This window comes from Mobula hypostoma, chromosome 12 (genome assembly GCF_963921235.1).
Source record: "Mobula hypostoma chromosome 12, sMobHyp1.1, whole genome shotgun sequence".
NCBI lineage: Eukaryota > Metazoa > Chordata > Chondrichthyes > Myliobatiformes > Myliobatidae > Mobula > Mobula hypostoma.
The window spans coordinates 52,621,728-52,644,005 of NC_086108.1; the positions used below are offsets into that span (position 1 = coordinate 52,621,728).

General features: G+C 41.4%; 1 protein-coding gene across 10 annotated transcripts in view; it reads right to left on the reverse strand.

Moving 5' to 3' along the window:
- dock7 (dedicator of cytokinesis 7) overlaps window positions 1-22,278 on the reverse strand; it is a 192,555-nt gene that overhangs the window by 81,389 nt on the left and 88,888 nt on the right. For 7 of the 10 annotated variants that reach the window (XM_063064097.1, XM_063064093.1, XM_063064095.1 and 4 more), the window contains exons 18-22: window positions 21,124-21,225; window positions 17,565-17,651; window positions 6,720-6,951; window positions 4,879-5,043; window positions 3,244-3,419 (exon numbers count right to left, since the gene is read on the reverse strand). In XM_063064097.1, the coding sequence (XP_062920167.1) occupies window positions 3,244-3,419; window positions 4,879-5,043; window positions 6,720-6,951; window positions 17,565-17,651; window positions 21,124-21,225 (762 nt within the window). Of the gene's footprint in view, window positions 1-2,001; window positions 2,092-3,243; window positions 3,420-4,878; window positions 5,044-6,719; window positions 6,952-17,564; window positions 17,652-21,123; window positions 21,226-22,278 lie in introns of all 10 variants that reach the window. The other 3 variants (XM_063064088.1, XM_063064087.1, XM_063064089.1) reach the window with 1 other exon arrangement.

Sequence of the window (22,278 nt, forward strand, 5' to 3'; positions counted from 1 at the left end):
CGTCCGGTGCTCCCGATGTGGCCTTTTATATATTGGCGAGACCCGACGCAGACTGGGAGACTGCTTTGCTGAACATCTACGCTCTGTCCGCCAGAGAAAGCAGGATCTCCCAGTGGCCACACATTTTAATTCCACATCCCATTCCCATTCTGACATGTCTATCCACGGCCTCCTCTACTGTAAAGATGAAGCCACACTCAGGTTGGAGGAACAACACCTTATATTCCGTCTGGGTAGCCTCCAACCTGATGGCATGAACATCAACTTCTCTAACTTCCGCTAAGGCCCCACCTCCCCCTCGTACCCCATCTGTTACTCATCTTTATGCACACATTCTTTCTCTCACTCTCCTTTTTCTCCCTCTGTCCCTCTGAATATACCTCTTGCCCATCCTCTGGGTAACCCCGCCCCCCTTGTCTTTCTTCCCGGACCTCCTGTCCCATGATCCTCTCGTATCCCCTTTTGCCTATCACCTGTCCAGCTCTCGGCTCTATCCCTCCCCCTCCTGTCTTCTCCTATCATTTTGGATCTCCCCCTCCCCCTCCAACTTTCAAATCTCTTACTAACTCTTCCTTCAGTTAGTCCTGACGAAGGGTCTCGGCCTGAAACGTCGACTGCGCCTCTTCCTACAGATGCTGCTTGGCCTGCTGCGTTCACCAGCAACTTTGATGTATGATCCCTGAAACATTAAATGTTTCCCTTCCACTGTTGCTGTCTGACCTAGTAGGTATTTCCAGCATTTTCTGTATCTTCAGCCAAATACATTATCAATCTTTTCTCTTCCTCCTTAATTCCTTAATCCAAACCAGAACTTCTAAACTGTAAAATTTTTTGCCTGTCTCAGTTTTTACTTCCACTTACCAGGAACATATAACTTGGAAAATCATTGTATGGTGAGCAGAGTCAGCACAATTTTACTGATAGTAACGTTTTTGTCAGCATAACGAGCACAACAGACAGGGAAATTGGCTGGATGTACAAGCAGTGAATTTTCAAAGACATTCATATCAGAAATAATCCACACTCTTTCCTGCAACTCGATTTTGAGGTTTACGTCTTTTTATCTTTAACACCATCCCAAGGTCTGGTATCATCTCCTTTGGTGATAATAAAACAAGCTGCTAGCGGACAGTATTTGACCAAGGCCAACAACATAGCTTTCTTGAATTCATCCCTGTTGGTTTTCTATAGATTTGTAATCTGGAGAATATGTATATATTTAAATTCTGCAGTGGTGAGATGCTCCTAAACACACAGAGATGCTGGATAATGTGACAAAATAAATCATGCAATTTTTGTGATTTTTCCCTCAATGATGGTAATGGATGACAAATGTATATGCTGCATGAGCAATGTTTAATACCCCTTGAGTTTAAATAATGTCTATTAAGGCAACTATAATAAAATTACTCTCTTCTTTCAAGAACATGAATTAATTCCAGAAGAGCACTGTACACCACTGAAGTGAGTTAGAGAAATACCTGGAGCATTGCACACCATTTACATGAGTCAGGTTTGAGACCATGTCCCCAACAAGCACTGGTACATATACAATATACACTGGTACATATACTTGCAAGTTCAGAAAAATTTCAACATTTTGCGGAACAGTACAAGTAGACATAAATTAATTTACTGAATATACAATGAAACATATTTCAGAATTAAGTAAGGATTGCTACTCGGCCTATAACCAGAAATTCATAATTGTGACAATACATACATTTGAAACATATGCAATCATGTCTTTACGTACCATGTATCTCATGCATTTTAATAACATGCACAGGCACTTAGGCTTAAAGCTATGGGAAATGGCTGAAAAAAAAGATGGCTGATAACTTTACAAGAAATAAATTAATCATAGGCAAGCACCACTGAAACTCAAAGGCTTTGTCTAAAGTAAATGAAATAAACAAAGAATGAGAGATGGAAGAAAGGGAAAGAAAACCGATTTGTAAAATAATATCCTAAAAGAGATATATTAGCATCTGAAACAACCTGCATCACTTCAGTGCTTGATCTGGGGGGGCTTCTCCATGGGACAGTTGGGTCACCAGCATTAACCCAGGAATTGGAACGATCTAGTCCCTAAGCAGGTGAACGAAGCAAAGGGAAAAGCGAATTTAAACTATTTAGCTGGATATTCCCTAAATTTCTCCAAAAGCATACAAGTTACAAGGAAATTAAATTTGTATAAGTCCATCTCAGATTAATCTAATAAAGATATATTTTTCTCCCATCCTCATCTCAAGATATTGATCGTTTCTAGTGTATGATTTTACACAACTGGGAATAGTCGCTCTTTATTTTTGACTGTGAAGGTTGAAGGTAAAGAGCAACAAAGCAGAATTACATAACTTAATGCTGTGAATTACAAGCACTACTGCTGTAATGCCCAGAAGTATACACTTTCCAGCCTGGGCCATTAGACAATGATCAGAACAATGGCACTGACTTTCGCCTTTTTACCCAAAAGAACAACAAAAGGTTCCTTACAAGTTACAAGAGGCTAACTCAGTATAAAATACTGATCAAATTTTCCAAACCTAGTCTGAAACTAGTCAGTTCAATTCGATCTGATCCACTAGAACATCATAATTGAAAAGAAGCAGAGGGATGAAATTGCAGAACACAACAGGAGCATCAAGAAAATAATGATTTTATTTGCAAAGCTGTTTAAGTATTTAAACATCTCCATTAAGATAGATCAACACTATGCAACACGATTTTAACCACAGTGTTATGGAGTTAACAAATGTAATTAATTAATCCAAATGCTGGTGTTAGACAGAAAAGTATGTCAAATACATAACATGACTGACAGTCAGAATATGAGATACAACAGAAAATGTTGGAAATACACATCAAATCAGGCAGCATATGTGAAATGAGAAACAGACTTAATGACTCAAGTTATCTCCTTCGGTCTCCACTTTATCACAGCTCTCCCCTTTGTTTTCTCTGCAATTTAAAACTTGGTTCATTTCTAACCTTTCCCAGTCCTGCCAGAAGATTAATAGTGTTTCACAGATGCTGCTTGACCCACTGAGGAATAAGTCAATTAGATGCAGGATATTAAAAACAACACACAAACTAACTATTGTTAAATAGAATATGGTTTCATGACACTGGAACAAAGTCTACACAGGAAATAATGATGAATGAATTCAGATTGAACACTATATAAAGTTTAAATCCTCATTACAAATATCATGTCAATAATGAAAAGAAACTGTTTACCTTGCTGCCAATAATTGTCCTAACTTCATCATCGGGTGAGGCTGGAGTACCGGAGATGTCAGGGTTGCTGTTACTGAGACTTCTGGACCGACTGAGGCTCAGGCTGGCTAGCCGTGCCACTGAACGCGCCATAGTAGCATAATGCATAGATCCCCCCAACACACAGCCACCAGGTCCTGCAGCAAGAAGTTAATCATAAGCAGTATGTGCAGATTGAAGCCCTGCCTAAATTCAGATGCACTGCAAGACGAGATCTCAATCTGGCAAAAATAATCAAAGACAAGGTATAAACAAGGTTCGGCAGACAGTTTTGCACGTCACACACCAAAAGACTGGGGAATTTGGTTTTAAAAGGAACATATAATACAGGATAGGAAGAAAAAGTTGGTCATCGTGGAAATACAAGGATAAATGGTCAAACTATTGAACATTTTATGAACTATTAAATAATGTGAATTGATTACATTTAGATTCAATCAGTCAACTCTTTAGTTATTGTAAAGTAACTGCAAAATTTTTGAAATTTTGACTTCTCTCTTGTCAGAAAGACAACCAGGGAGATATTAATTACAATCAGTTTCTTGTAACACCAACTCCAGTCAGGATGACCAGTGAAAGAGAGGTGGGCCTGGAAAAATCTGTTATTAGAGACTAACTGAAGAGGGGTTTTTAAAATGTTCTATAAGAAGACTGGAACACAAAAGTGACAAATAAGAAATAACAAATTAAGTTATTAAGTGAAAGCCATAATTAACTGCCAGGGTTACAAAGTCCTCGGCCAGAGCCCAATAATTTAAAAAATGGATATCATGTTTTAATAGGTCGATTTTACCTTACTAGGGCACTAGGGATGATTTGAAATGTCTGTTCAGTATAGCCACAGCCTCACAAGAACACAAGAAGTCACAAGTGCAAGTCTCAGCACCACTCCCCTATATTAATCTCATATCACTTGACTCTTCTAATATGCTGAAGAATACTGATTTCTGTCATGTCTATACTCAGTCTCCACAGCTAGACTGAGTAGATAATTTTAAGGATTTAGTACATTCTGGAAGAAGAATAACATCATCCTCTAGTCCAAATGGATTGATTCCTGAGTTTGTGGAGATTGCTCTCAAACAGCTAGAAATTCTAGACATGGCAGCCAGGTGAACCATCACTGCATCTGCCATGTCAAGGCCCTTTAAAAATTTAAAGTATTTCAATGAACTCCTCTCTTTCTTATAAATTTGAGGGTATGGGCCCAGTCTGTTTAATTTCTCCTTTGAGGGCAATCCCCACAAACCCAGGAATCAATCCAGTAAATCCTCATTTTACCCCCTCCCACGTTACATAGCGACAAGAATCATACACAATGCAGTTTCACCAGGATCCTCTCACAATGAATGCCAACCTTTTGTGTGTCCTCCTAATTTATATGTTGATTCTTTATTAATTAATCCTTCCTCATTGCTCAAAACTAAGTGTAACATAAGCCACATATCTGTATGATTCTTTTATCGAATGGTACATAGATGCATATTGGCTGTAAAAAAAAACCCAAGAATAGAATTGGAGTAATTATTCTTGAAAGAATAAACCTACTAATCAAGTGAGTTATGGAATCTGAAGAAAGTGGGACTTTATTCAGACCTGGTGACGAAGGGGTTGACTCTGTGCTTGGAAGACGGAAAACATAGTAAATGTAGGATGCCAACAAATTGTTTCTGCCATGCTGGTCCTGGCTTGTTTCCAAATTCTTATGCAATCTGTTCACAATGGATGTCATTGCTTCGAAAGATGGCTGTCCCATGTTTACTGAAAGAAAAAATGGTATATATCAATTTACAATCATAAAACATAAAGTTGCAATTTAACCTTTAACATCTGGAAGGTCAGAGTGGGTATGGAGAATTAAAGAGGCTGGCATGGAACACTTAGGTCATGCCTGCAGATTTTACCTGCTCTTCCTGTCTAGTGAACTGCATTCAATGTTCACAATGTGGTCTCCTCCATAGTGGAGAAAGTAAACGCAGTTTGGGTGACTACTCTGCAGGGCTTCAGCATTCAGTCCTCAAAGTTGACTCAGAGCTCCTTATCGCCTGCCATTTAAATTCTGCCTCCACTCTCGCTCTGATCTCCACGCATTGTTATAACGAGATCCAATGTAAGCTTGACGAACAGTATCTCCCTTTCTGTTCAGGCACATTGCAACCTTCCAAACTTAATATCAAATTCTATCTAGCAACTCTGTCTGCATCAAAACTGGTCAATACTGCTGTAAGTTATCCATTTACAATATTAGCCCAGTTTTTCTCTCTTCATGATTGCAGCATGACCTGCTAGGTTATCCTACAGCTTCATCGTGTCCTGACCTGCATATCCAACAGTTCTGCAGTCTGTACTTTTTCTCATTCCTTTGTCTGAATGCTCTTTCCTCCATCTCTCTGCCTCCATTAGCCATCAACAAGATAACCTTTACAACATACCCCAACTGTAACCTTGGTCTTGCCATATCAAAGATATTCTTACAAAAATGTTTCTACCTCCACACCCATAGTCTGTAGCCTTTTCACTACTTACACCTCTACAATGTTCGGTGTAATCAGCAGAAACAACTATTCCAATTGTGGCAGGCTTACTCTCTACAAACTCATTCAGAACGTTGATGTCTGTAACCCAATTTACACCCAAGTCCAGAAACACATTACCAGCTTTGCCACATACATTTCCCGTCGTGTAAAATGCTTTCTGGCATTTGACCTGCAGGCACTAGCTGATGTTGATGCACCACACACAAACATTTCATGCCAGAACAGCACCACGGGAGCGTCGCAGTTAGCGCGATGTTATTGCAGCTCAGAGCATTCCAAAATTCGGAGTTCAATTCTGGCGCCGTTCTGAGAGGAGTCTCTGTACATCCTCTCCGTGGAATGCGTGGATTTTCTCCGGGTTTTCCAGTTTCCTCCCGCAGTCCAAAGGCATACTGGGTAGATTAACTGGTCATTATAAATTGTCCCGTGATTGGGTTAGCGTTAATCGGGTTTGTCTGGGGCTCCTGGGTGGCGTGGTTCAAACAGCCAGAAGGGCCTACTCCACTCTGTATTGCTAATTAAAAAAATTATTCATGTAGAAACTTGGATATTAGGTATTAACTATTGGAATAACATCCATTCAAACACGAGTGCATGCTCAAATCCCACCAGTAGTCATTGTTTAGTGACCAGAGGGAAAACTTCAACCATTTTTCCTTCTGCTTGCCCTGATCCAACAGTAGCAAACTTAATGCTTATATGGTAAAGATATCTACGTCAGTGTAGACCTACTATTCTGGACATTTGGGAATTGGTTGTTTCTGATAAATATTCACAAGTATGTCTGAATGTACATTTGTCTGCTAAGACCACAGCCCATGGCCAACAAAAATACTGTAAACTCATGATTATTCCACAAAAGTGTCCATATATAAATAAAGAATAATGCAAATGACATACCAATCTGTCCAGCAATTACTGGGGGCTTCACAACCAACAAAACAAGTTTGTCCAGTAGCTGATGCAGGAATCGAACAACTGGCTCCAGCTGAGCTGAACTAAGGCCTGCTATACTGCTCTTCAACTCATTCTCCAAATCGATCTCCAGAATTCTTAGATCTCCAATCCGTACGGGAAAAGCATGTTCCTCCAGGGCATGGACCAGTGAAAAGAACTTGTCAAGGTATGAATCCTGGGACAAACATTTAATTCATAATCTTTAAACAAAAAACAGATTCAACCCTGGTTTCAAGGTTGCAAGTACAAAAAGTATATGAAACAAGATATCAACATGCAAAATAAGATCATAATCATATTAATTGTTGCCATTCGACAATTTACAATATGCTTTAAATTAAAACATCTTAGATGTTATTCATTGCTCTATTCTGTGTGCTACTCAATGAATGATATCATATGAGAACAGAATAAGTAGATTCCAGTTATTTAGACCATTAGTTAATCAAGGCCATCAGTTATATGGGATAAGTCTTTAAGAGCAAAAACTAATCGAGAAAATAGGCAGGGTTTCCTTCATTTATTTGGGACACTATGCTGCTTAATGGGACAGGAGACTGTTGCCGAAGATGCTAACTAGCTCCAGTTGCATGCATTTGTATGGCCATTAAACTCTACACCGTGCTTAGATTGGAGTGTTTTTAAATAGCGTCCGATGCATGTGTTTGTGTTCAAAAAGCAGTGGTTTTTGTCACTGATAGTTGGTGAGAAATGAGCAGTAAGACAATCGGAGCTGTTTTGCTCACTGAGGTTTCAAGCATTCACGCTTGGAGAGGTCAGAAACTGCCAGGAGAGAAAATGGAACAATTTCATTACTTCAAAAAGTTAGTAACCATGAAAGATTTGTAGGAATTAACAATCATCTTGAATGTTAGAATGAAAATGAAGATTTGGAGAATGCAATCATTGTATGAAGTCAGTCTATTACCTGCACTGATTTTGTTTATTTACAGTCAATCAAAGGAGCACGGCAGCGTACACTGGATGAATTCCTCTGTCGATAACTATTAAGAACTACAGTTTTATAGCACTGTAGTAGTATTGTTAAGGTTCTAATTTGTTCTGTATTTCATTTAAATATATAATTTGTTCCTCAGTTAAACAGTAGTTTTTTAAAAATACATTTTTTAAAAAACTATTTCCATGAAACTTCAGCTAATTGGGGCAGCCAATTAATTGGGCCAAAATGTGCTGGTCCTGAAGTGTCCCAATTAAGTGGAATCTACTTATAATTTTTATGAGATTAAACATCAAACAACCTACTGAGTAAAGAAATTCCCCCTAAGGTCTTTCCCTACATTTACAATTCACTAAACAAGAAAACAGTATTTATTCTTCGCAACATTTAAACCTCTTCATAACTTTTCAAATATCCTATCTTCAAATGAGCAAAATTAATTCCGATATCTCCAGTCTGCGCAAAGTTGAACATTATTGACGTGTTCTTTTGATAAAAGTCCTACCCAGCTAATATCCAGGACTTCATATTACTCATTATCACCAGGAAATGAATGAAGACACCACCATCACTGTACACTCAGTAATAACCTGCTAACCACTGCAGACTTCAGTTCTGTCTGGCACAAGGACTGAAAACAGGCAGTAAAGTGACTAAGTAGAGAACAAAGGAGGCCTCAGAAAACAGGCACAAGAGATTCTGCAGATGCTAGAAATCTTCAGCAACACACAAACATCCTGGAGGAACTCAGCAAGTCAGGAGGAATCTATGGAGGGGAATAAACAGTTGACGTTTCTAACTGATTCCTGATGATGGGTTGCAGCCTGAAATGTCAACTGCTTATTCTCCTCCATGGAGCTGCCTGATTGTTGAAATCCTCCAGCATTTTGAGTGTTTTGCTTATAAAACTGAATTTTGCTTCTCAGAATGGAGGACTGTGTGTAGTGGTATGCCACAGGGTCAGTTTTGAGATCCTTGTTATTTGTTATTTATATAAATGATATGGATGTGAATGGACAAGGCTTGATCAGTAAGTTTGCTGATGACACGGAATTAGGAGGTGTTGTTGATAGTGAAGAAGGTTATTGTAGATTACAAGAGGATCTTGATCAGTTATGGAAGTGGGCTGAGGAGCAGCAAATGGATTTCAATACAGATTAAGTGTGACGTAATGCATTTTGTCAAGTCAAACCAGTGTAAGACTTGTATAATGAATGGTAGGGCCCTAGGGGGTGTAATGGTACAGAGGGATCTAATAGTACAATGTGAAGTTTGCTGAAAGTGGCATTCATCAGTCAGGGCACTGAGACATTACGTTGCAGTTGTGTCCACACCTGGAACACAGTGTACAGTTTTGGTCACACTGGTTTAGGAAAGAGATAAACTGCAAGGGGTGCAGAAAAGATTTAAAAGGATGTTGCCAGAACCAGATGGGCTGAGTTATAGGGAGAGACTGGACAGACTGGGTCTATATGTCTTGGAACGTAGGAGAATGAGGGGCAACCTTATAGAAGTGTCCAAAATTATGAGAGTTATAGGTATCGTGGATGGTAACGGTCTTTTCCCCAGGGTAGGGGAGACCACCCTCGCACGGTCTGTCAGCTTGTCGTGCTGCGAGGGCTTGTGTGCATTAACGATACTGAGAGCTAAGCCATCGGTAGTTCATCTACTGGCAGGGCAGGGCAGGGCAGGGTTTCCCATGATGGACAGGTGTCAGCCCAGCTGTCAGACGAAGACAAACCACCCACCTGGGCAGCAGCAGTACAAACGCGAAGAAAGGCCTGGCAATCTACTTCCGTATCTTGCCATGGAAACCCTTAACAAAAACATCTATCACCTTGTGTTTCTCTCTCCCCTCCCCCACCTTTTAAATCGACTCCTCAGCTTTTTTTCTCCAGACCTGCGGAAGGGTCTCAGCTCGAAACATCAACTGTACTTTTTTCCACAGACGCTGCCTGGCCTGCTGAGTTCCTCCAGCATTGTGTGTGTGTTTCCTGGACTTCCAGCATCTGCAGATTGTCTCCAACCGTATGATGCCTTCGGCACCTTCAATTGCTGATGTTCCTGGGCACGAAATGAGGGTCAGAGGCTGCAAAGGTGTGTTCATTTTAGGTACATGGACCATACGTAGTATGAATCATGGAAAGCTGGACACGGTGAAAGATGAAATGGAAATTGACCTACTTGGAATCAGCGAACTGAAGTGGACTGGTATGGGACGCTTCCAACCTAATCAACACTGGATATACTATGCTGGAAACGACAAGTACAGGAGGAATGGTGTTGCATTCACAGTCAAAAAGAGACTGGCTGGAGCTGTACTGAAATACAATGCAGTCAGCCATCGCCTAATCTCAATTAATCTACGAGGAAGACCGATCAACATTACCACTGAACAAACATATGCACCAACAACAGATGCAGAGCAAGGTGAAATAGATCACTTCTATAAGCAAGTGCAGGCTGAACTTGATGGAACATGCAAACAAGGTATACTGATAGTTATGGGAGATTGCAATGCAAAAGTTGGGAGTGAAAAGCATGGTCAAGAAGTGGGGAAATATGGACTGGGTACCAGAAACGATGCTCGACAACGTTTAGTCGACTTCTGCAAAACTGACAACTTGTTCATCTCAAACATGTTTTTCCAATGACACAAGTGCAAACTGTACACTTGGACCTCTCCCAATGGATTACACAGGAACCAAATAGATTATATCTGCAGAAGTCAGTGATGGAAAAGTTCTATGATGCCTACAAAAACAAAACCTGGAACTGACTGTGGCTCAGACCACTAACTGCTAATATGCAAGCTCAAAGTAAATTTGAGGAAGCACAAGCTTTTCACCAGGATACTAAAGTGTAATCTTTAAAATATTCCACCAGAATTCAAAGATGGCCTGTACAATTCTTTCGCTGCTCCGAACACAACTGATAGGACACCAGCAGGATTGTGGGGAAGTATCAAGAATGCTGTACACGACAAGTGTGAAAAGGCTCTGCATAAAGTGAAAACGCAGAAGAGTCCAAAATGGATGAGTGAATAAACTCTGAAAATCGCACAGGAAAGAAGCCAAAGCTAAGGGAAAAAGGGTAGCAGTTACAGTACTCAATCAAACTTTCTAACATTCCGCTAGGCCAAAGAAAACTCCTACAATAATGTGTGTGAAGAAGTAGAAATGTAAAGTAAAAAAGGAAGGACAAGATCAGTCTTCTTAAAGCTACGAGAACTGATGAGAAAATTCCAGCCTCGCATGGGTATGCTGAAAGAGGCACAAGGTGCCACCATGCTCAACAAATCAGAGAAGATCAAACAATGACACGGAGAGTCATTGTACCAGAAAGATCAACAGAATCAGAAGCACTATCTTACATCTTACAACCAGGAGCTGACGGTGATGAAGGAAGAAGTTGAAGTAACATTAAAAGTTGGACCAAAGAACAAAGCACCTGGAGTTGATGGAATCCCAACTGAAATACCACAGTAATCAGACGCAGCTGTTGCAGTTCTGACGCTGCTCAGTCACCTGATCTGGAAGACAATGTCGTGGCCAAGTGTATCACTGTTTTCAACAATATTGAAGAAACATTATCCGATGGAGTGTGAAAATTATCGTGCGATCACTTTCATTCCTTATGCCCGCAAGATTTTACTAAAGATTATTCAGAAAAGACTTCAAACTTACAGGTGTCCCCCGCTTTTCGAGCGTTCGCTTTGCGAAACCTCACTGTTATGAAAGACCTACATTAGTACCGTTTTTGCTTTCAGAAGGTGTTTTCACTGTTACGAAAAAAAAATCAGCGCGCGATAAAAGGCAGCGCGCGCCCCGAGCAGCCGCTCTCCCCCGGATTTGGAACTGCATTGCTTAAACACGAGCCTGTGAGCAGCCGTTAGGAAGAGTTCTAAGGTATTGGAAAAGCCTGAAAGAGCTCGTAAGGATGTTACACTTAGCATAAAACTAGACATAATTAAGCGCTTCGATCGTGGTGAACGAAGTAAGGACTAAGTGAGTTTGGCTTGTGGAAGCTGACGAACATGATGTTAAAGAGGTTTTGGCATCCCATGACCAAGAACTGACAGATGAAGAGCTGATGCAATTGGAAGAAAAAAGGATAACAATGAGTAATGATAAAGTACGACTTTAATTTTGAAAGGGTACGTTGGTTTAGGGGATATTTGCAGGATGGTTTGAGTCCTTACAAAGAACTGGGTGATAGAAAAATGCGCGAGGCTCAGCATTCAAGCAAGCCTTCCACATCAGCCACAGCAGACGACGAACCTCGACCTTCGACGTCGAGGCGGGCAGAGATAGAAGATGAGCTGCCTGCTCTAATGGAAACAGACAATGATGAGATGACACCCCAGTGTCCCACCACCCCAACCCCCAGGCCACGGACAGATACCGATTCGCAGAGAATGCAACTGTAGCCGGGAGGCACACAGCACATCTTTAGGAAAAAAGCCGAAATAAACATGCTAATTAATTAGGTGCCACCGACATGTAATTGTTGGCCCAGATCAGAGACGACGCAATTGGAAATCGGTACTGATCTGGGCTGACAATTACGTGTCGGGCGGCACCTAATTAATTAGCTTGCTTATTTTGGCTTTTTTCTTAAAGATGTGCTGTGTGCCTCCCGGCTACCGCTGCATTCCTGCATGCTTCACAGCAACGTATTGCTCAGCGGCCTGGAGGGTAGGGGCCACTGCACCATCCCAACCTGCGACGACTCAGTCTAACACACCATCATCAGTGTCTCGGCGCTGTCTTCCCGGTTCCCGTAAGTGATACTACACTGTACATACATTATTTCTACTTTATATTGGCTGTGTATTTTTACGGGTTATTTGGTATGATTTGGCACCTTCATAGCTTAAAGGTTACTGGAGACAGTGTTCTTGCCAACAGCGCTTGCGTGAGATTTTCTGCCGACGACGTTTGTGTGAGATTTTCACTATGGAGAACAGTTCAGTAATGATTGTGGAAAAGTATTTCTACTTTATATAGGCTGTGTATTTATCATGTCATTCCTGCTTTTACTATATGTTACTGTTATTTTAGGTTTTATGTGTTATTTGGCATGATTTGGTAGGTTATTTTTGGGTCTGCGAACGCTCATAAAGTTTTCCCATATAAATAAATGGTAATTGCTTCCTCGCTTTATGACATTTCGGCTTACAAACTGTTTCATAGGAACGCTCTACCTTCGGATGGCGGGGGATACCTGTATTTAGAGTGGGAGCTTGCTGAAGTGCAAGCAGGTTTCAGGAAAGGAAGGGGAAGAAGAGACATAGCAGATATGAAATGGATTCTCAAGAAGACAAAAGAATACCAGAAAGACATCTATATATGCTTTATCAACTATAAGGCCTTCAACTATGTAGCTCATGACTGCTAGCCAATATCAAAGAACATAGCCTCAAGATGGGTCTGCATCTTAACCTGAAGAAGACTAAGATTATGACTGCTGGTGGCACAAGCAATCTCAGTCTCAATGGAGAGGAAGTTTAAGTGGTTGACAGTTTCAACTTACTTGGATCGATGAATAACACCAAAACAGTAAGCAGTCAAGAAATCTAACGAAGAATTGCCCTTGGCAGAGCAGCCATGAAGGATTTAGAGAAGATCCTCAGGAACAGGAATCTATCTCTACGTACAAAGGTTCGACTGGTGCAGGTGATGGCATTCTCAATGACGTATAGGTGCAAAAGGTGGAAGGTAAAGAGGAAGGGTAGGAAACATATCGACACCTTTGAACTGTGGTGCTGGAGAAAAGTACTACTCATCTTGTGAACCTCTCACAGAACAAGTGAACTGGTCCTCAACAAGATCAAACCAAGTCCCTCTCTGGAGGCTCAAACGACAAGACTCTGCCTATTATACTTTGGGCACATCACGTGAAGAAACAGCTCCCTGGAAAAGGATATCATGCTCGACAATGTGGAAGGACAACGGAAGAGAGGAAGACTGCCAATCAGATGGATGGACACAATAAGGGCAGCTATGAATACAACGTAATCAACAATGAGCCGCCTTTGCGAGGATCAAAACTAATTTAGGGCTACTATCCATAGGGTTGCCATGAGTCGAAGATGACTCAATGGCATTTAAGAACAACAGGGAAGTCCAAAACTAGAGGACACAGATTTAGAGTGACAGGAGGAAGGTTTAAAATGACCTGAAGGGCCACTTTTTCACGCAGAGAGTGGTGAGTGTATGGAATAAGCTGCCAGAGGAAGTAGTTGAGACAGGTACAATAGTATAATTTAAGATACATTCACTGGGATCCTACCACTAAACACACATTTACTCTCCGCTTTCTGCAGGGATCGCTCCCTCTCAGAATCCCATGTCCATTTGTCTGTCTCCCCAGCCCCCCCACTATTCTCCTTTCTGGCACTCCTCTCTGCAGGCAGAAGTGCCACACCTGCCCATTCTCCTCCTCCCTCACCTCCATTCAGGGCCCCAAACAGACCTTTCAGGTGAGGCAACACTTTACCTGCATTTTTGTTGGGGTATCTGATGCTCCCAATATGGCCTTCTTTACATTGATGAGATCAGACATTGATTGGGAGACTGCCTTGTTGAGCACCTTTGTTCCTTTCACAAAAAACAGGATTTCCTGGTGGCTAGTCATTTTAATTACAATCCCCATTCCCATTCTGACATGTCAGTCCATGGCCCCCTCTATTGCCAACTCTCAGGTTGAAGGAGCAACACCTCATAGTCCATCTAGGAAACCTTCAACCTGATGGCATAACTTCAAGTAATTTTCCCCCTCCTCCTTCCCCTTTTCTATTCCCCACTCTGGCTGCCCTCTCACCTCTCCTCACCTGCCTATCACCTCCACCCTGTTGCCCCCGCTTCTTTCTCTTTCTCCCACTGTCCACTTTCCTATCCAATCAGACTCCTCCTTCTGCAGCCCTTTACATTTTCCACCTATCACCTCCCTGATTCTTACTTCCTCCCCCACCCACCTGGCTTCACCCATCATCTTCTAGGTTGTATTCCACCGCCCCCCCCAACCTTCTTATTCCGGCTTTCTTTCCAGTCTTGATGAAGGGCCTCGGCCCAAACCGTTCACTGTTTATTCATTTTCAGAGATGCTGCCTAACCCGCTGAGTTCCTCCAGCATCTTGTGTGTGTTGCTCTGGATTTTCAGCACCTGCAGAATCCCATGTGTTTATCATTTAAGATACACCTGGATAAATACATCGAGGAGAGGGGCTGAGAGGGACATGGGCTGATTTCAGGAAATTAGGACCAGCTAGGTGGGCAGTGTGGTCAACGTGGACTCATTGGGCCGAACAGCGTGTATCTTTGCTGTATTGCTCTTTGAGCCTATGACATTACAAGAGGATTTTCCTCAAGGAAATGTGTTAGGCCCAAATATCCTCAGCTGTTTCATTAACACCCTTCTCCATTTTATTCCAACAGGTTAGACTGTCTGCACTAATTACAAAGGTCACACTTACTCAGATAATGGAGCAGTCTGTTCATTAATCCACCAAGAAGTGGAAAACAATGAAGTTTGCATTAACAAGTAGCAGTAAAAACTTTCACTGTAGCAGTAGCACACTATAGCTGTGGAGTGTACTACTTACAACATACACAATGTACACTGTCAGGGATTCCTCAAGATTATTTTTCAAACTGATAGAGTGCAATACCTGCAAAGATTAAGGGTAAAAGTGGATTGAACATCACTGTTTTCCCAGCTCTGGTTCATAATGACCCTTATTTGGATATATATTGCTTATCCTTCATTCCCACTGAGTCAAAATCCAAATGGTACTTTCTAGATTTCTAGGAGCATCTCTGTATGGGCCACAGTGGTCCCAGAAACAAAGTTAACTAGGGAGAATGAATAAACATTGAGCTTCCCCCAGAAAAGTACATAACCTGAAAGTGAGAAACAGGCAAACTAAATCCCACTCCTGGTGGATCAGTATTATATTTTCTCTGTCACTGGATCCACGGATGCTCATCTCCTTCTGGACATGTTTCTGTATCTGTAGTTCTTAGAAGAGTTAAAATCTCTATATCCCTCAGGCAACTCAGGAACCTCTGTCAAAAACTTCATCTACAAAATACATTAAATTTGCTTCCTTCTGCTATCACAAATCTATGGAATATAAAAGTATCAAAATTCTTTTGGTTAACTCTTAAAATAACCAAGTCTGTGTTTGACTGGAAGCTTGCCTCTCCCATCAGTGCTGCCCTCCAGTGGTACAGGCTGGATTGCCAGAAGCTGGAGGAGCTGGAGCAACAGGAACTTGGACTATACATGTGTTTTCTTGTGTAAGTGTGTGTTTGTGTGTGTGCGCGCGTGCGTTTTCTCTCGCTATTTTGAATGTATGTTATGCACCCCAGCCCCTGAGGAATTCTGTCTCGTCAAATGTATCCATGTATGGCAGCAGTCCCCAACCACCGGGCCGCAAAGCATGTGCTACCAGGCCGCGAGGAAACGACATGATTTGGCGATATGAGTCGGCTGCACATTTTCTCATACTCTGTCACGCCCACTGTTCAGCTATTACGCATGCGAGGTCATGACCCGCCCATCATCCATGTCAGCACGGGAAGGAGATCAACTCCTTAAGCTTGCAAATGACGGCCGGCTGAAAGGTATGTTTGACATAACATCTCTGCCGGCATTCTGGATCAAAGTCAAGGCTGAATATCCTGAGATAGCCATGAAAGCACTGAAAACGTTGCTTCCATTTCCAACATTTTTCTGCGAAGCGGAGTTTTCTGCAATGAATGCAACAAAAACTAAATTGCGGAATAGACTGGACACAAGGAACCACCTTCGAGTATCGCTGTCCCCCATCACCCCTCGATAGGACCGTCTTGTTGCAGGGAAACAAGCTCAGGGCTCCCACTGATTCAGCGATATTGGTGTGTTGCAATGATTTTATATGTTCATACGGGGAAAATATGTGCTGTGTGTTTAATATCCAAACGTTACTTAAAATGTTATGATGCTATTGACTTATAATTGACTTATATAACCACATAACAATTACAGCACGGAAACAGGCGATCTAGTCCGTGCCGAACGCTACTCTCACCTAGTCCCACTGACCTGCACTCAGCCCATAACCATCCATTCCTTTCCTGTCCATATGCCTATGCAATTTTTAAAAAAATGATGATATCAAACCTGCCTCTACCACTTCTACTGGAAGTTCGTTCAACACTTACTTCAAGCTCCCCTGTCCTCCCCGATAACTGACTTACCACTATATTCATGCAAGGAAAATATGCGCTGTGTTTAATATTAAATTCGTTAGATAAACCCTTTGAGAAGCAAAATTGAGAGTATTAGCCACTTATCACCTATATTCCGGTCGTGATTAACACCATCATCCCACCCCCCAAACAGAATCAGCAAAACGATTTGCGGGGGGGGGGGGGAAATCAGCAGATACACGCATGCACAGGTCACGCATGCGCACTGGTGCCTGCGCAAGGCTTCATGGTCATTGTAGTTTTTCTCTGGGTAAACACAAGGTATTTAACTGCTACTCTTGTCCATTGGCAACCCTACCCCGCGCCCCCCCCCCCCCCATCGGGTCAGCCGGTCCGCAGTGCAAAAAAAGGTTGGGGACCCCTGATGTATGGTCTGAATGAAAAGCAAGCTTGATTTGACTTGACTTAATTTGATTACCATTAATGGTAATTGAATTATCATTTTGTACATCTAGTACAAAAGAAATGGATTGAGGCCAAATTTTCAGCCAGAACTCAATCCTTGGAGCTCCATACATAAAAAGAACTTCATTTTTACAATTAAGTGCAAAGTAACTTCAGCTGTGTTCTCACCTGGGTGTGAATGGAAGATACAGCAACCACCTCTACATTGAACACTCCCTTGTGGTTATCCACCCATTTCATTCCAGGCAATGGCACCTGCAAAAGTAGCAAACTCTTATGAGCTAATACATACAAAATACCTCAAAGGTTCATTTACTAACTACGCTATTCATGTTTTGCACAGTTTGAAGTTCTGGTTAATATGTGGATGGAATTTACTTTCAGCCAGTAGGTGTGGAGAGGGCCAGTGGCTCTCAGTCCCATGGGGGTCCAGTGGAGAAACACTAACATGTCAAACTCTTAACAGCAATAAAGGAATGATGATGTGGGTCAAAGCTGGCTGGAACAAAGATGGTGGTGATCACTAAGCTCATTAAAATATTTTAGTTAATGCATGTGGTTTACTTATTTTGTGTTATTTTTATATTTATCATTCATCGCTTACATTTTAAGGTATTTTAGTTACACCAGATTTTTAAAAACTCTTTCTACATTACTAACTTTTATGTTTCTTTTAATTTAGATCTATCTGACAGTTCAGGACATTTAAAAGGCGATGCTATTACAGCTTGGGGGCATCGTGGTTTAATTCCACCGTCATCTGTAAGGAGTCTGTACATTCGCCCCATGGAATGTGTGGGTTTTTTCTGGGTGCTCCAGTTCCCCCCCACCCCCCACAGTCCAAAGACATACTGTTTGGTTGGTCAATTGGTCATTGTAAATTGTCCTGGGATTAGGCTAGGGTTTGTGACAAGAATACACATAGATTAAGATGTAGCTGTCCTGTGCTGGCACCAGTGGGATCAGCAGTTGGTCTGCCACCTGTCTTCAGGAGAGAGATAAGGAAAACAATGGAGCAGCATTTGGAGATGTGTAATGAAGGGACGGGAGAGAGAGTAACAGAAGGAGCGAGCTGTCAAGATCGGCTCACCCTTTGAACCCTGAACTGTTTGAAGTGATGGACAGGCGATACCCCAGCAGGGGGATAAAAAGGGACAGGTTTGCTAAGGCAGGACACACACACACGACACCCGAGGTAACGAGACCCTGGAAGCGGTGCGAATCTCACAAGTCGGTGGGAAGTTTTGGAAGGCCGGTTGCGGGACCAGGCCATAGACGCACAGGGTGGAAAGGCACGATCGGCGGGAACCTGGTGTGTGTCCACCCTTGCCTGGGTGCCAGGTTCACCGCAGAGAAACGATCGTATCTGGAAACGGAGGGGGTCACAGTTGGTGACCTCAGATGACATCACAAAGGACTCGCCCGAAAGCTGACTGCGAAGGTCTGTGTGGAAGCCTTGAATATTCATTCGTTTTGCTCTCTCTCTCCTTCCCCCACACTGTCCATTTCCCACGGCAGCGATTACTGCGAACTGAACTGAACTAAATTGAACTGAACTTTGCATCACTTTGAAACTGGTCATTTACCCCTAGACAACGATTGAGCTTGATTGATCCTGTTATCAGAATTCTGTGTACATGTATGTTTATCATTGCTGAACTGTTGCATTCATTATCCTTTTGATTAGAGTACTGTGTTGCTTGTTTCTTTAATAAAACTTTCTTAGTTCTAGTAATCCAGATTCCAACTGAGTGATCCACTTCTGCTGATTTGGCAACCCAGTTACGGGGTACGTAACAGGTTACATTGGGGTTTGCTGGGTGGCATGACTGGAAATGCTGGAAGGGCTTATTCCTGCCTTGTCTCTGAATAAATAAACAAACAGATAGATAGATAAAAGTTATTGCAAAAACCTTTGATGGTGACAAGCAGCCAAAGGTTGTCAGGGCAATCCAGGGCAAGACCCCAAATTCTAGGGCCCAAGACTCGTTCACTACATGGATTGCCATTTCATTGAAATGAGCACCTTCAGGTATGAGGGATCTTCTACATCCAGGCAGACTATTGCTGGTGGAGGAGCATTGAGGGTGATAAGGAAGAGCAATGGTAGAGTACCAGAATGTTTCTGGCCAATGATTCTCATGGGGAAACTAATTACAGGAATGAGAGAACCCAAAATCAACTGGGAAAAGGTTTATGAGAACAGACTCAATCAACAGACAAATTCAAATGAAGACTCTGGCTATCAAATCTAAAATACTAGTGACACAGAAGAAAGTGCTTACGTAATTAAAAAGCAAAAATCAACAACCTTACCCTAAAGAAACTCTGATTGTTCTGTTGGACTATGTCCTGGTTATAAGAACAACTTATAATTAGCTAGGAATTCCAACAATATTGGACACAGTGCTGTGCCTATGAACCAATTATGCTAGCCAAACATGAGAAGTGAAGCTCTGATGTGCACCTTTACAAAGTTCGGATGTCTGTTGAAATATTGCCTGCTATAATAATACAACTACATATGATATACCAGGTAAAACTTGGGTGTTGAAGAGGTCGATAACTTTGAGACTTTATACTGAAATGGAGAAATTTCTGACAGCCTTATGAAACACTGCATTGTATACCCTGAATGATGTATAGATTGTACACATAGCTGACGAAGGAAACATGCTGATCCTTGCATCGATCAGTCATGCCTACATGAACTAATGTTGCAAAGATTAATGCACTCACATATCCAGCTGTCATACATAGTCTGTGCTAAAACTATCAAAACATAAGCACTCATGATTGCTTTCAGCTTTATTAATCTATGGCAACAATAGACAAATTATTAATGTTATTATTAAACCTAAAGATGACTGTATTCTTATTCTTAAATTTAATCTGAAGGCTTAAGTACCACTCAGTTTGAGATCCCTATATACAGTAAACATGCAATTTCCATACTTGCTGCCTACACTAAGGTTTTCCTGAATGTGCTCCAACAATGGGGCCGTCCTAGCATCCGGCAATGCTGCAGGTTCTTGATGCAACCCCTCAACCATTGCCATTTGAGCCCATCCATTTCAATGCAAAGGAGAATGCAAAGCTTCTAATTCACATCTTTAAGTTGAATTTAATTATATTGTTCAATTGTTTTTTAATATTTTTATTAACTTAAACATTTGTTTTGTTTTTTAATAGTTCTGAATATTTCTGAAATATCCTTGACAATTGACAAAACCTAGATGCAAACTGTCAACTGCTTTGTGAGTTCTTCTGCTCTATCAACATGAGGGCACTGCTTTACTGTTTTATATCAACACAACTTTCAAAAGAATTCTAGTTAAGATTGAAGCAGAGTTATCGTTAAACCACTATTTTCTTTCAAACAAACTCACAAATGTTCATAGAACTAATCTGGTCACAGAAGGCAAGCTGAACATTTTTCATTCATTGATCTGCAAGACATTTATCTTTTGTTTCCTCTATCTTCTGTTCTGGCTCAATTGACATTTTGTTGTTTTTTTTTAACAAGTGTTATGTTGCTATTGTCACAGAGAATCATTCTTATCAACACCAGTGAAATTCAAAGCCTGATACCTGAGATGCAAGGATGAACAAGTCAATATCTTTATCACATCATATTTCAGTAATCAATGTTCACAAACAGCAAGTCAATGCAAGTGTGATACAGAGAGAAGGTAATCCAAACTACAGATGAACTTAAGTAACTTACTTCTGGGGATAAAACTGAATAAGACTGTGGAGGCTTCTCAAGTGACACAGGAAGACATAAATGACCCGTTTTCAGACGTCCGTTCTGCAGCATTGGGATCCACTACATTGGAGAGAATAAGGAGAGTGAAAAGTTAATGTTAACCTGTGTCTGGACACAATACTTTTTGTTAGAGGAGGTAGGATTCTAAGTTATTTGCACAAATTATGTTGCCTTATGAATCTTGTGTAAGGGAAGCAGCTCCCTACAGTTAAATAACTGAGATCAAGATATGCATGGTCAGAGAGAAATCATTTCTGCCATAACCCCATCACATCTTTTATTTCTGCACAGCGAGGGAGGAGTAGAAAGAAATGATGGAATGGGGTGCAAAATAAAATTGTCACAGATACTTTAAAAAAAATCAGCATTTAGAGATAGAAGAGAAAAAAAAAGACAACTTTAAACAGGAATTACAGCAACATCAGACAAGGGTGGGTACCTGAAAGAAGGATTTGCAAAATATCCCAATGAAAATTACGATGCTTACATTGGGCATCGTTTGAGTAATACAGGAGACCAAAGACTGAGAAGTGAGAGTGGGCATAAAATGCAAAATTAAAGTGACAGGCTACAGAAAATGCTGGGTCATTCTTGCACACTGAATGGAGGTGTCCTGCAAAGCAGTCACTCAATATCCATGAAGTTTCTTCAGTGTGTAGAAGGGACCACATCCTGAGCAGCAAATGCCAGGGAATAATTGTTTTGATCTCCAAGAAATATTTAGGTCCCTGGATGGTAGGAAAGGAAGAGATGAAAAGGCACATGTCATATCTCTCTTGGTTATATGGAAAACTGCAAAAGGGAGATGATTCATGGAACAGCCAAACAGGGAGTCATGGAGGTAATTGTTCCTTTGAAATGCTGAAAGGGGAGGGAAGGGAAAATGTGTCTGCCGTTGAAACCTTGTTAAAGGTGGCAGAAAATGTCCAAGTCACTGAATATTCCTTGGAGTACAGTTAAATCAATCATCAAGAAATGGAAAAAAGATGGAACAGCTGTAAATCTGCCTAGAACAGGCCGTCCTCAAAAACTGAGTGACTGCAAGAAGCGGACTAGTGAGGAGACTACCAAGAGACCTATGACAACTCTGGAGGAGTTACAAGCTTCAGTGGC